The sequence below is a fragment of the Motacilla alba genome, chromosome 15 (assembly GCF_015832195.1).
Source record: "Motacilla alba alba isolate MOTALB_02 chromosome 15, Motacilla_alba_V1.0_pri, whole genome shotgun sequence".
In the NCBI taxonomy this organism is placed as follows: Eukaryota; Metazoa; Chordata; class Aves; order Passeriformes; family Motacillidae; genus Motacilla; species Motacilla alba.
In genome coordinates, this window is record NC_052030.1 from 11,886,773 (window position 1) to 11,901,177 (window position 14,405).

At 49.1% G+C, this 14,405-nt stretch overlaps 1 protein-coding gene across 1 annotated transcript; it reads left to right on the forward strand.

The window, feature by feature from the left end:
• The first annotated feature begins 380 nt into the window (after nt 1-380).
• On the forward strand, nt 381-13,327 carry RFLNA (refilin A). The gene is made up of 3 exons (XM_038152895.1): nt 381-901; nt 9,445-9,554; nt 11,216-13,327. The coding sequence occupies exons 1-3, from the start codon at nt 533-535 to the stop codon at nt 11,547-11,549; spliced, it is 813 nt and encodes a 270-aa protein (XP_038008823.1). The 5' UTR covers nt 381-532; the 3' UTR covers nt 11,550-13,327.
• The last annotated feature ends 1,078 nt before the right edge of the window (nt 13,328-14,405 follow it).

Consider the following 14,405-nt stretch of genomic DNA (forward strand, 5'->3'; position numbering starts at 1 on the left):
CTGAGGGAAAACTCGGACAGCAGTGAGGAATGAGCAGAGGGCAGCCACAGCCCAGGGGGAGGTGTGTGGGGACACCCCTCTCCCGCCGGCCGCGCGCGGGGGCTGCCCCGTCCCCTCAGCCCCCTCAGGAGGGAGAGGGCGGGCGGGCGGCGCCGAACGCGCTCCGTGCCTGGGAAGCGCCCGAGAACGAGCGGCCGGGACAGAGCTGGGGGGCCGGGGGAAGGGGAGGGCGCTGCCCGGCTCCCTCCCACCCTCTCCGGATAAATGAGCCGCCGGGAGGCGGCGGGCGGCGCAGGCTGTGGACGAGCGCGGCGCATCCCTGTCCCGTCCCCGTCCCCCGCCGCGCCCAGCGCTCCCTGCCGGCGGGGCCGCCCCGGCCGCTGCCGCGCGTACTCGGCCGCGTCCCCGCGGGGCTGGGCGGGGGGATCGGGCTTCTCTTCCCTCCCCTGGGAACGCCTGAGGGCGGGGGCGGCCGGGCGGGCAGGGCCAGGGCCGGTGGAGGGGAGGCGGCCGGGACACCCCGGTCTGGCTGATGCTGGCGCTGCCCCGCGCAGCACCGGGCTCCGGCAGGCTGGTAGCGGCGGTCGGGACGCAGGAGGGGCCCCCCGGGCTCCCTTCCCCTTCCCTCCCTCCGCGGCGGGCGGCGCTGGAGGATTTTCTCCCGCCGCGGCCCCCTCGCTGTCCCCCAGACATGGTAGGTCACCTCCAGCTGCAAGGGATGGACGAGAGCCTGAAGGAGAAGAGCCGGGAAGGCTTGCTGGACAGTCCGGACTCGGGGCTGCCCCCCAGCCCCAGCCCCCCCTTCTACTCCCTGTCGCCCGGTGAGGGCCGAGCAGGGGGCAGCGGCGGTGCGGACCCCCCGGCCCCGGGCCACCGGCGAGAGGCCAAGGACGGCAAAGTGGTAAGAGCCAAACCCGGGCACCGGGCTCTGTCCCCTCCGGGCCCCGCGGGGGAAAGGCAGGAGGGCGCCTGTGACCACTGCCCGGGCACCCCAGGGCTGAGTTCCCCCCGCAGTGCCCCTCGCCGGCTGAGGGCACTCCGGGCTGCCCGTGGCGGCTGCGGTCCGGTGTTGACAGCGCCGCTGCTGTGCCAGGCAGGGCTTGGCCCGGTGCCGGGCAGGGTTTTGGGATACACTCACAGAGTGTTGGCAGTTTGGCTGGGTGAATTCTAATAACGGTGTGGGAATGAAACCCCAAGCCTGAACCAAGCTCCCCTGCCCACCTTCGGAAGAGAAAAATGTAGTTGTTTCTCAGTGACACTGCTCTGCCTGGTAGGTACAGGTTGGAGCTGCATCCATCCGGACCGAGGCAGGGGCTTCTGGCTCCCAGCCATCATTACGCCCTGGCATCCCACATCTGGTTTGTGAGGAGCGTGGAGCCGCGTTTGCTGGAGCCCTGGCTGAAAGAAAGACAAAAGTGCCCTTTAGCTGGGACAGGGTCTGGGAAGGGCTGTGTGCCGCTGCCCTTTGCTGGAGCGGGGCTTTGTGGCATGAGCCTGCGTGAAAGGTTTGTCCGCTGGCGGCCGAGCGGAGCCGGGGGTAGTGGTTTGTAAGCTCAGACAGCTGGCACAGCACTGCGGGTCTCGGTCAGCCTCATGCAGTGCCAGTGAAGCGCTTGAATGTGGAGTAGGATCTGGGTAGATTTATTATCACTATTATTTTGCTTTATTTGTTTTTTTCTATCCCTGAGCTATAAAACCTGTTTTTAAAACACAGCGTTCCGAGCATAAGCAATGGTGGGGGAGGTTTTTAAAGATGATGAAAGTTCTTCCCCAGGGCTCTTTAAAATTTTTTTAAACATGTATAAAAGATGTTTGTAGGTGTATTCAACGTGGTTAATTGGCTTAAAACTGCAGCACAAATCTTTCCATGAGAAAAATTTATCTACCTCTGGTCTAGTGACAATTTACACTTCTTTCCCATAGAGACATTTTGCAATGACTCCTCACACTCTCTGCCCTTTCTCAAGTTCTAAGGCCTTTTGAGCATATTACTGAAAACTGCCTTTTACTCCTGAACGTGCCAAAACCTTCCCCATGAACAATGACTCCTCACAGTGGAGAGGGTGTGAGGGCTTGTTATGAAAGTCAAATCTCAAACCTGCTAACGCCGCAGTTCCTAATATGGAGCCTTACCTGCAGATGCCTGGGCGTGTGTGCCATCTCGATGGGAGTGTTTATGTACAAAGTTACCCACACGCCTCTGATTTGGCACCATCAGGCTGTTCCCGTGTGTCTGTAAAATAAAACTGGGGAGAAATGTGAGTGAAGGCTGCTGGAGCAAAAAACTGCTGGAGCTGGGGTGGAGGTGTCTGCAAAACTCTGTAGTGGGGATATGACAGTCTTCATTCATGTGACAGTTGGCCACCACACTATCCAAGAAAGTCCTTAGATATCGAAGAAGAACATGAGAAAATTTATTTCAGTTCATGGGCTGTTAGGATTGAGAGTTCTAGTGCTTGACTCCTGCCGGGAAAAAAGTTATTCCTGTGATCTGTATAAAGTTTTTCAATTGTTTTGATCATCAGCAAACATTTTAGACACTTCAGAAATGCTCACACTGTATATGTTTCCAAATTCTGTATCATATTACAAGGGCTCCTGCGTAGAGTTTGGGTTCCATACATTGGGAATGTATGGAATTCCATGCTCCTAGCAGGTACAGAAGGTTGCAGGGATCCAAATGCTGAAATGAGTTGGACTGTATTATTTGGAGTGGTGCTGGGTTCTGCTCATTAACTCTGTTTGGTTCACTGCAAAATAATGAAGTAAATAGGAATTTTCACTCTATTTGACGACAGAGAGTTTCACTTCCTCTGATTTTCACTGTGCAAATACTGTACTTGCAGCTGATATTAAAGCAGGAAAAAATATGAAGAGTATTGCTTGCTTCATACTTCTAAATTGCAGTGTCTAATTAGCTTTAATTTTGCCATTTTACAAGGGCTTGCAGATCTGTGAGCAGTTATGCAACCCATGAATGTGCTTCTGTTTAAGTCTATTCCTCTGCTGTTCATCAGAGCATGCAGAATTGGCAAATCAATAATTGCAGCTATTTGCACACCAAGAAATGCTGGTTTTAATCGCCTGTTATATTGGTGTTTGTTTTGCTTATAAACGTGACAGAGCCAGGAGCACAACCTGCACTCTTTGTGTTGGAATACCATAAAACCATACATAACTCAGCCACCAACAGCCAAGGCTCTGCTATGTACAGTTACAATAAATTGCTGTCAGGTGAAGGAAACAACATTCCAGATCTGAGCGAAGTATTTAATGCTATTCTTTGCTGCAGAACTATGAAAGTACCAGTCTGAACCCAGTTGCATTCTTCTGCAGTCAGCTATTTTCCTCCAACTTCACAAATATGTTACAAAATTTTTCTGCTTTAGGACAGCCCTTCTCATGGAGACTAAAAGGAGATTGCATGCCCTTATCGAAGGCTTTCTTGTGTGTAAAATCTGTGCTCTCTGTGCTCTGTGTTATTAACTGTGACTCTCAAAAAGTAAACTCTCTGCTCTTTAATAAGCACAACTTTGTTTCAAAGACAATGCACCATTTATTCGCATTTAACCAGCCAATTTGGGAACAGCTTTGGGATCCAAGAAAATATGAAAGGCAATTTAGGGCCAGAGTAATAAATACCACAAGTTCAACACCATTTAGGGACTTTTTTTTTTTCATTTTACTTGTAGTGCAGGATAAATTGGCTTTTATTTCTTCAAATAAAGTCCATGTAGGGAATTTGTCAAGTGTTTTGTGCTTAAGTGCAAATATCCTAAGGAAAATAGAAGGTGACTTTTACCTAGTTCTGCCTTTTAAATCTGAAACATTATTAAATTGATTCTTATGACTTGGGTTACTGAATTCTCTAGACTGTGTCTGGGAAGCTGGGTCAAAAGGAACAGAAATACAACAAAATAAATCCCAATAATATGCATAAAGAAGCAGTTGCTGAAAGCATGGGGAATGAAATGACATCAAAGTACCCCTATCTGCTTCGAGGTTTCCCTGTTTTCTTGCCCTGGGTTACTGATTGAGGCTAGAAGAACTGCTTTTGGACTGTGCTGAAATAAATGCTTTGCATCCATCACACAACTAATGGATATCAGGGGACATCGAGCTCACATTCATCTGCAGAAATATCCACTGTGTGTTCTTGAAGCAGATTTTGTGTGCCTTCCCAACAGTGAAAGGAGCTTTTGCCACTGCAGCGAGTTCCTTTTACTTTGTAAGATTTAAGTATTTGTGCACTCAACCTGCCTCAGTGAGCACTGACTTCTGTGGGACTATATCCCAGTGAATCAGCTGTGGGGATGTAGGGAATTTCTACTTACATTCAGCAGCAAGAATGATTCAGAATCACTCTTGGGTGGTGGGAGGAGATTCCAGCTTCATCTCAAGTATGGAGAAGGAGACCTTGCCCCTTGGCACAGCCTTCACAGAAAACAGCGGGGTCCCAACAACGTGGTCCAAGTCAGCATTTGTGCCAAGCCTGTTGGATTAATGGCTCATATAAAAAAACCCAAAAGAATGTCTCTTCCTGACATGCAGCATTTTGAAGACCCCTTGGGTCACAGAGCCAGCATCTCATCCTGCACTGAAAGTGCTTCAGGAATGTCTTGTAGGGGCTGGGTGGGGAACATGGCCATCAAAGGTTTTTCATATGTAATTTCCATACCTGTCAACACCTACACTGAAAGCACACGTGAGAGGGAGGCCCAGCAGCCCAACCTGAGCCAGCCTGCAGCCCGCACACGAGGCAGGGGATGTGACTCCCAAGGCCCTGTGGCTCCCAGCAGCTCTGGGGAAGCCCCAGGCTGGTGCAGGGAGCAAGGCACCCATCTGGCACCACAGCAGAGTTTGCCTCAGGGCTTGTTGGCAGCCTGGCACCCTGACCCACTTCTGAGCCACTCCCACGGGACTGGATCCTGCAGGAATTCCCCCAGCTTCAGCTCCACGCCTGTGTCCTCTCCAGGCAAAGGCTAATCCCTCCTGGCCCTGTCCCTCAGCCCCACCCAGTTCTGGATATGCACCTGCTCCTCTTCCTCCTTGGTGAAGGACAGGGCATGGCTCTGGGCCTCACTTGATTGGCCTCACCTGATCTGACAGATGTCCCTTCTGGGCAGATCAGGGAAACGGGCATCGGGATCTCATCATCTGCTCTGAAAAGTGTGGCTCTGATGAAACACATTGAGGGTGATGTCTTCTAGCTGTTGAATTTCCATTGTGTCCCTACATAACCCTGTGGACAATAAGCAAAGTAGCACACATTTCCCACTTGAAATAAAAGAGGGAGATAAGCAGGAAGGATGTAATTCTTTGAAATAATAAACCCCTGCTTTCTACCTGAGGCTTGCATTTTCTGTTATCACCTCCCAATATAATCTCATCCGGCTCTGGTATAAATTACTCGTAATGTGCAATATGTGCAGATATTGGGAAAATAAATGGTCTGTTAAACAAATATTGCTTATCTTCTAGAGCGGAGAATGTAGATGTGTGTCAAATAACTCAGCCAGATCTTTCATTATAGCTGTAAATAACAGCTGAGTAAAGTGACATTTTCATGGACCTGACATGTTACCATAGTGGGAAAATGTGGTGAGAGATTTGCTTATGCCCTAGCTAAGTTAGGAGCTGGGAATTTGGGAAGCTGTATCCTGTTTGTAGCCCTGACACTTGGAAAGCTGTTTCCCCTTACAGTCCCTAGAGATCTAATGCCACATCTTAGTGCCTTCCATATAACGACCATAGCAAAAGGAGTCAGTCAGTTCTGGTTCTTTATGCTCTCTGGGGAGAGGTTTTGGGGGTTTATTTATTTCAAGTCACGTTAATTTCCTTTCCGTTTTCTTGTTTTGCTGCCTGGAATTTGGCAGCTAAAGAACAGTCAATGCTGTTGATGAGCTGTAGATTGAATTCCATTCAGCAACCAATTTTATCTGTGTTTATCTATCTGCTACTTGCAAAATGCAGAGTTTAGCTGCCCAGGCCATTACATGCCTGAAAGGCATCAGAGTTAAGGCAGAGGGAAAAATGCAGCCAAACAAGAAAGCTCTTCAACTTTTTAATACTACTGTAACTCTTTGCTGGTTGACACAAATTATGTACTAGAGAAGATATAAAAATAAAAGCTCATTTACTGCCTAATAATCACCTTGGATCAAGGTGTAAACATGGGAGTCACTTTTTTGTTTTCTCTGGTATCTTTCATTTTGTCTTCTCAACCTTCCTTACCAGACTCCTTCTGTCCTTAAAGATGCCAGGGTTGTGGTGTCTTTTGTGAAGCTGCATCTGGTAAGTGCCAGCACAGCTCCAGTTAGTGGGGACAGATGGATCAGGTCCCCACTGCAGCATTCCAGCACAGCAACCCTTGGATTGACAGACCTTGCCTATGGATCACTTGTGGACAGCCTGGTCTGAAGTGATGTGACTCCTCCTCTTCACCATCAGTGACCCCCAGGAGTGTGCAGCAAGCTCTGCTCCCTGCCAGTTTATCCATATTGCAGGATAACACAGAAACCTACCTTATTTGTGGAGTGTCTGGAGATCAAGTGATTCCTAGAAATGAGCCAGTGATCCTGATTTTCTCAAGGGAGCTCAGCAGTCCAGTGGTCCTCTTTCAACCATTCCTGTGCAGAAGGAAAAAGAATTGAGTCAGTATTTTTTTGACAGGCAGAACATTTTTGGTTTTTTTCCTTACAGCAGATTGGAAGGAGTTGGTGTCAAACTCTTGCCAAAAAGCCAACTTTTGACATGTGCCAAGCATATAACATTTCAGCCCCAAAGACAAATCTGGAAAGCTCATATTCCCTGTTCCTTGCTTCCCAGCTCCAGGTGACTTGCAGGAGCCGACATTTCAGAACATCACTGGAGGGAAAATAAAATGTCACCTGAGGTGCCTTTCAGTGGCTGCTGTGTGAAACCTGTGGTTGCTGTTTAGTGACCCCTTCATGCTGTGCAAGCAAATCAGTTGTTGTTTGGTGAGCAGCCTGCAGGATCTTAGAGATCTCTATTTTTAGGCCATGATTTGTAAGTTATTGACATCTTCCGTGTGCCGACTTCCAGGTTACTTCAAAGTTTCTGACCTGCAGCAGCTCACAGAAGAGGGGTCTGAGTCTAACGGTCTCGACAGGCAGCAGAAATCCTGGCTTTGGCCTGTCAATGTTCTCAGTTGTTCCAGCTTTCTAAACTAAGCCAAGCCTGCAGGTCTGAAGTAGGTGCTCACCCACAGCATATGAAATGCCTTTTGCCACCCTTCCCTGCCCAGAGCAAGGTTAACTGTAGCCCTCACTGGAAATAATCTCATCACACACTCCATCCACCACTAACCTGGAGAACACTTAATCTTGCTCTCACCAAGTTCAGCGGCAAATTTTTTGACTCTGATTGATGTCAGTCGTGCATGCCAGCACCTCTGTTTCTCCGTGCACACTGGTGTTGTTTGTGCAGCGTGTTCTTGTTTCCTGTTCCCTGCTGTGGGACTTGTGCTCTCCACAGACGGCGATTGCCGCGTGCCCACGCTCTGACCGAGCAGCACCCCCGGCGCTCAGCGGGCTGCGAAGGCTTTTCCCATGCACACACTGGGGGCCAGATGCCCCAGCAATGTTCCTGCTAAGCCACAGGAAAGACTTCGTAACATCTCCTGCATCCTGGGGATGTTTGGAGCACACTTAGTGTCAGCATTTGTTAGCAAGAAGTGTGAAGGCTTGTTTGCCTGGAAGTGCTTCTTTGAAACTGCTTCTTTAAAGGAGGGACACGTATCCCAGCCTTGTTTCCTTCACCAGTTCAAGCAATCTGCATCCCTCTGCAGGTGAACCCCCAAAGGGCAGCCTGCCTGCTGTTCACAAAGCTCATGAGTGTGTACAAATGGTGTTTGACTCCTGCACCCAAAGGAACCTCTTCTTATGTACAAAATGTCTTTAGAAGGAGCTCTGGCCTTGTGCAGACTGTTAGAAGCTGGACATCTGCACCCTTGTGAACTGAAGCTTGTCTGATGTAAACAATTCACATTTCAGAAGCAAAGAGCTTTATTTATGACCAGAAAGGCTGCCCTTGCCCTCCCCTGTCAGGAGTGTTGAAAGCAATTCAGGAATGAACTTTGCCTTTTGGCCAGTGTTTGCTAGGGAGGGTGAACATATTTTTTTTTCTTTTTTCCCCCATAACTATGAAGATACTGTTCTGTTTTGACAATGGAACAGTATTCAATCAAAAAGAGGGGTTGGCCATTTTACTTACTAGTACAACTTTACACAGTTGTAAAGTGCAGGAAAATTTCAGTATGAAAAGAAGAAACAGCTTTGTGGCTTTGGGACACAGAATTAAATGGCTTGGCAAATTCAGATGGAGCAGTGACATTTTTTGCCTTAGCCTGAGGCAGGAGGCCCAAACCAGTAGAGGAAAGCAGACCTCAGCTAGCCATCTACAGACAGCACAGAGGCTGCCAGCCATCTCCTTTAAAGAGATCCTGTGTCCCTGTGCCTCATAAATATCTGCTGACAGAAAAGTTGTGGCAGAGACTGAAACCTGCAGTGACATTTTTCCAGGAGGGCAGGATTAGGCTGAATTAGCTGCTGGGTTTGGTCCAGGCACCAGACACAGGATCCCCATATGTGGGAAGTGGTGTTTAAGAGCACTGCAGTATAGAGAAGTGGGATTAGTCATTTCTGTGGTGGGCAGAGGAGCCTAGGCTGGTCTGTGACAATTTGTCAGAGTAAGTAAGTTCACAGTGCAGTTAGTCCTAATAATCCAGTTTTTGGTGTCATGAATTGGAGCCGCTCCATTCATTATAAAGTCCTGGCTTGCAACTAGCTTCCTGCATTGCAGAGGCCACAAGGTGCCCCAATGTCTCACCCCACCCTCAGTTTTATAGTTAACAAGAATGTCCTTTGGAGAACAAGAGCCATTTTTGGCACGGAGACTTTGGGAACAGCAAGTCCATCACTTCCTCTGCTGGATTGTTGCAAGGGATACATGATTTTATGTACATATTTGTATGTATATTTATAAAAATACATGTCTCACTTCAGTAAACCTACATCCTTCAAGTCAGCAGCCTTAGGCCCTATCGCTGTCTTAGGTCAGACATGGAGCACTTCTCCATGCTTGACACATTTTGAGTGTTTCTAAGACTTGTTAATTCCTACCAGTAAAGGCAATATCAGGGCTAAAGAAAACTCAAAAACAATTGCAATTCCTATGAGAAACAAGAAAGGAAGAAGGAAAGGCAAAGTTAAATTTCGACAAACAGATACTGCAGCATGAGGTGACAGAGATGTGGGCACAGTCACGTACCTGGGAGGTGTGCTGGGCCAGAGGGAGGTGTTGGTAGGGGAGGACAGTCCAGGTGTTGTGTTAGGCTGCTCAGCTGCCAGCCACAGCACATTATAAACTGTGCCAGCCTCATCTGTTGTGTTCCAACGCTTGCTGTGCTCTCCTTCCCTGCAGATGCCTTATCTGCTCCTGAACCCATCCATGCCAGAGATAAGACCTCGAATATACCCGGTGTTTTTTGGAGAAAGCATTGAGGTCAACCCTGAGCCCGTGCAGGAAATCAGGTACAGATGGGATTGGGTGGGTAGATGGGGATTTCTGTCTTTTTGCTGGCGCTTCTGCCAAAAATTGAAATGTGTTTACAAATGGGAGTCATAGTTATTTTGATGGAAAGAGAAGGACAGGTGGGAGGGTAATTCCTGAATTAAAGTCACTAACAGCAGCACAGGCAGAGAGGAGGAGGCAAGAACTGGAGGGAGGTTTTAACAGAAGGCAGCTTTCCTTCCAAGGCCAGCTAAAATCCGAGGCTATGAGAGAAAACCATTACCATCTGTGGGCTCGATGGCCTCCACTAAGTAATCTGATGGTCTTCATACTGTTCCCCGAGGACTTGTGTCTTCAGAAGAAGCAACACCCTTCTAATTGGCACCTGTTTTTGTTCGCTCTTGCCACAGAGAAACCAGCATTAGGCAGCCCACAGAGACTGAATGAGCTCCTCCGTGTGAGGAGATGGTCCCTCAAGCCAGTGATGGAGATGTTCTGCCCTCCTGTGGGGCTGGTGCTGTGGCCATGGATAAATGTTGGTCTTTGCTCTTCGTTTGCTCTTTTGCTGATGTGGAATGTATCCTGCAAACAGCGTGGAGCACTTCCACACAGCTTGGGGCAGGGACAGTGGGAGGACTGTAAACCCCCTCAACCTATGCAAAAGTCTCTCTGGAAATGCACCCTAGTAAATCTCTGCTGGCTGAGGAACTGCCAGCGGGCATGTTTTTATGGTGATTACATCGGAGTCTTGTTTTATGTGTGCTGAATGACTTGCTTACACCCTAGCTGTGCAAAATACATTGCAGCAGCTCAGATTACACACCGTGCACAATCAGTCAGCCCCCTCTGGGTGGAGGTAATGACAAGCACACACCCAGCTTTTAATCTTTTTTACGTGGAACTGCACATTCCTTGGCTGCTGATTGCTGGAGGAGCATTTGGGGAGCGGGGAAAACCAGTGGAAGTCTTGTTCCCCATGACTAGGGATTCCAGAAAAAGCCCTTTTTTCTGGCCTGGTGTCTGCACATCCTATCTGGATGGCTGCAGAAAAAAGGCAGGGCTGTGACATCCTAACTTTTGTGGTTCTTCGTCTGTTGCCAGTTCTGGTGGCCAGTTCCTTTGAGACCAGTGGCGTGGGTGTTGGGCAGCCATAGCCCACAGTATCCCTTTGGTTTACCTGCTCTTTCAGCATTGCTTGGATTTTTTGTAGGCTCCAACAAGCATCCTCACCCCTCATCTCCCAGCACTCAGATTTTAGCTGGTTTGGGCATTTTTGTGCAATGATGAAAGAAAAGACAAACAGCATTGACAGCTCAACAGGTCCATCACAGGGTGTTTGTCTGCCTCCAGTGTAGCTCTCAGGGCTGAGCTGAGGTCCCAGTGAGAAAACCAGAGGAAGAAGAGCGTTGCTTGGAGCCTCTGCAACAAGGTGTTTCCTGCCCTGGTTCTGCTACGTTGCAGAAATGCTGAGATGGATTCACAGCAAGGTGGGGTTCCAACAAGATTCCCCAGCAGGACAGAGTGCTCTTGGCTTTGGGTTGTAGAGTTGGCATCTGCCCCAGTGTGTGTGCAGTAAGAGGTGGTAAATGCTGCCAGCTTCGAAGGGTTAGAGAAGAGTCCTGCCTGTCTTGCCTCCTTTGCTGCCTGGGCTGTGCTCCTGATCCCTTGCTGTCCTCTGTAGGTGCAATTCCGAGGTGAAGTATGACTCGGAGAAGCACTATCGGGATGACATCTTCTACGGCCCCATCCCCACGGTCACCACCTACAGCGAGACCATCATCGCCGCTCCCAACTGCACCTGGCGGAACTACAAGTCCCAGCTGATCTTCGAGCCCCGCCAGAAGCCGGTGAGGTTTCAGAGCACCACCATCATTTTCCCTAAGCGCGCCAAGAACATTTACCGGACCACCCTCAACTACAGCTTGGGCTGTGCCAAGCGCTGGTTTGCTTCCAGCGTGCAGCTGGAACTCTGTGAGGAAACCAACCCGTGCGTCATGTACAGCGAGACCCTCTGATCCGCCCGGCCGCTGGCAACCGCGCGACCCCCGGGAGGCCGCGGCCTTCGCGGGGCTCTGGCTGGGCCCTGCTCGGTGGCAACTGAATATTCATGGCTGGAGAGCAGCTCTCGGGTGAGGCTGAACTGGCTGGGAGGAGGCTTGCAGGGCACAGGATGGTTTTGATCAGTGAGAGGCTGGCTTGTATTTTGCAACGTTCCTGACATTCATGATCTGGATTTTATTTTTGTTTTTTTTGTTTTTTTTTCTCCGAGCGTATCTATTTTTGGCTTGTGTTTAGATGAAATCAAGATGACAATGGACCCTGTTACCCATTGCAGAATGATGCCTTTTGAGCTCTGTAGGTCTTGTCTAGCACATAGGTGAGAGTCATTGTAAGCTTCAGAGCTATTTTGGTCTCTGCAAAGGGAAGACCAACTGCAGAGTCAGCGTCTGTTCAGCCCAGCACACACCAGGCCAGATCTCTTTGAGAGCTGAAATGCAGAGGAGTGATTATTTGTACCAGTACAGCAAAGCTTGCTCCAACAGCTCATCTGAGTGAGAGCTGCCCTATTACCCTGCTTCCTGAGAGGAGTGGAGACTGTCACCCTGAGAAAATGAGGATTTAAACAGGTCCCCCAGCTCTTGCTGGCAGCTGGATGTTTGCTACCATAGCAAAGCACAGCACAACCAGGAGATGGGAGAAAGGCCTGCTCTGATGCACAGATACATCTTTTGTGAGCCCAGCCAGGAATAAGCAGAGAGACTGAGGAAAATGAACAGCTGAAGGGCTAGTTTCTAAAAGTCACTGAGAGATTTAGGAGCCCAGTGCCCTTCTATCAAAAGTATTGTCAGACCAAGTGTGCCATGCTGTTCACTGCCTCCAACATGTAATTTAAGGGATCTGTATGCACTTGCAGCCCTTCTGAGTTTCAGGGTGTGGCTGTATTGCAGAGAGGAGTGTAGAGCAGAAGGATGCTCTCTGGCTTGTTTGAAACCAGGGCAGGGTTAACTCACCCTCTCAATAGTTTCCATATTTGTGGCATGGGCAGCTTTTCTGGCCGTAGAGGAGCAGCAAAACTTTCTTAGTGTAGAGCTTGAAGGATTGAAGAGCCCAAATCCATCTGGGTTTTCCTTACTCAGCCAGGCTGTAGCACTAAAAGCAGGTACTTCACAAACAGCTGAACTGTCTCTGCAACAGGACCAAGAAACAGTGAGCAGGAGCCAGTGCAACCGTCCTAAGGGAAAACGTTCCCCACTCATGAATCCCATCTTCTGGTATATCTTCACTTTGGTCTCTTGCTGAAAATCTGCAAGAGCCTGGATTCCCACAAACATATAACTTTTGAAAATAGCACGGAATTGTCTCCAGAAATCCTACCAAGAATTTTTGCATGCTGCTCCGACTTAGAAATAACCACACAGCTCCGGAAATTAATTTCTAGCTTTCTCTCTTCTAAACTTTCCATTTTGTTCCTGACTTGCTGTGAGTCTGATGGAGTTTCAGAACACAGCTGAGCAGCCAAGTCAGAAAGCCTATTAACAATGTCAACAAGACGTAGCTGATTGCCCAGAACAGTTGACGCACAAACCCACTGAGATTTAAAAAAAAAAGTCTGAGAAACTTGAAAAAATAATAAAATTAGTGACTTATAAAGATACTTTTTCCATCAGTTTCAAAAAGCAGTTGGTAAATGTGACCAGAACTGTGACCTTTATGAAACAGAGTTCTCTTGTTTAAAATGTAGCACAGTTTTTCCACCAGAGATAAATATAAAGTCTTTAAATACAAACTTCAATCCTGACAGCTGGAGCATCATTAGTGCTGAAAGATGTGTGTTATGGCAGTGCTGAACTCTCCCTGTCTCCTGGAAGTTAGGACTTGGTAGGAAGAACCCCTCAAAGGATTTCCAAGGCTTCCACCTACTGTTGAATTCTTCACAGCGGCACAAACAAGGACTATATTTGTTAGTGGTCAGATTCTGCTGTCACTGTCTGTCAGCATCAAAGCCTGGAAAAGCAGCATCTGTCTCCAAAGGGATTATTATGCCTGAAGCAACCCTTCTCCCCAGGGCTCCAGCAAACAGGAGAGCTGGCTTAGGCAGCAGGGAGTTGGTGCCTGGATGAACGTGGCCCCAGTGCAGTGAGGTCAGTGATGCACTCACTTGCTGGTTCATCTTCAGGCTTGTCCTGTTGGCTGCTGACGAGCCTTGGGAGCAGGGGACATACCCCTCTGCCTTCCTGGGGACACGTGGAGGCTCTGGAGGGCTCAGTGCCTGCATCCCTGAGAGTCTGTGCCCAGGGCAGGGTCCCAGGCTGACAGCAGTGCAATCCAGGTCCAAAGGCAAGGCCATACTCCCACCCAGGAAATCCCTGCACGATGACAGAGTGGACTGATGGAGACAGGCTGGCCTCAGGGCCAAGGGGATGCCAGACTCTCCCTATTCTACCACACATCAGGCTTTGCTCCTTTGAACAGCTGGGTTATTCCCCTGCTTCGAGCACAAAGTTGCTGTTCTTGAACATGGTGGTCTTTGAGCAGGACGGTTTTTCCCCAGAAGGATCCCTTTCATCATGACTGGCTGCAGGTTTCTGCCCACTCTGTCCACTGTTAGTTCTGTTTCCTAAATAACAGCTGCAACAGGAAAAGAGAATTCAAGGCAAGCCAAAAAAACCTAGTGTGCAAATACAAATCCAGCAGAGAGACTGAACCTCAACCTGGACTTTCACCATGCAGGGAGAGGAGCTGCTGAGGCACAGTCTCACAGGTGGATGTGACCCCCGGGAGGGTGCAGTGGAGGGCTGCATCCTTGGCACTGGAGGGTCCCACACACCCAGCCCAGGCCTCTTTGAAGCTTCATGCTTTGTTTTCTCTGC

Excerpts from the sequence above, each read along its gene's own strand:
- RFLNA (XM_038152895.1), top strand. The coding sequence starts at position 533 with ATGCTGGCGCTGCCCCGCGCAGCACCGGGCTCCGGCAGGCTGGTAGCG. Across the intron at positions 902-9,444 it reads AGGCCAAGGACGGCAAAGTG|ATGCCTTATCTGCTCCTGAA; the intron begins GTAAGAGCCAAA and ends CCTTCCCTGCAG. Across the intron at positions 9,555-11,215 it reads GAGCCCGTGCAGGAAATCAG|GTGCAATTCCGAGGTGAAGT; the intron begins GTACAGATGGGA and ends TGTCCTCTGTAG.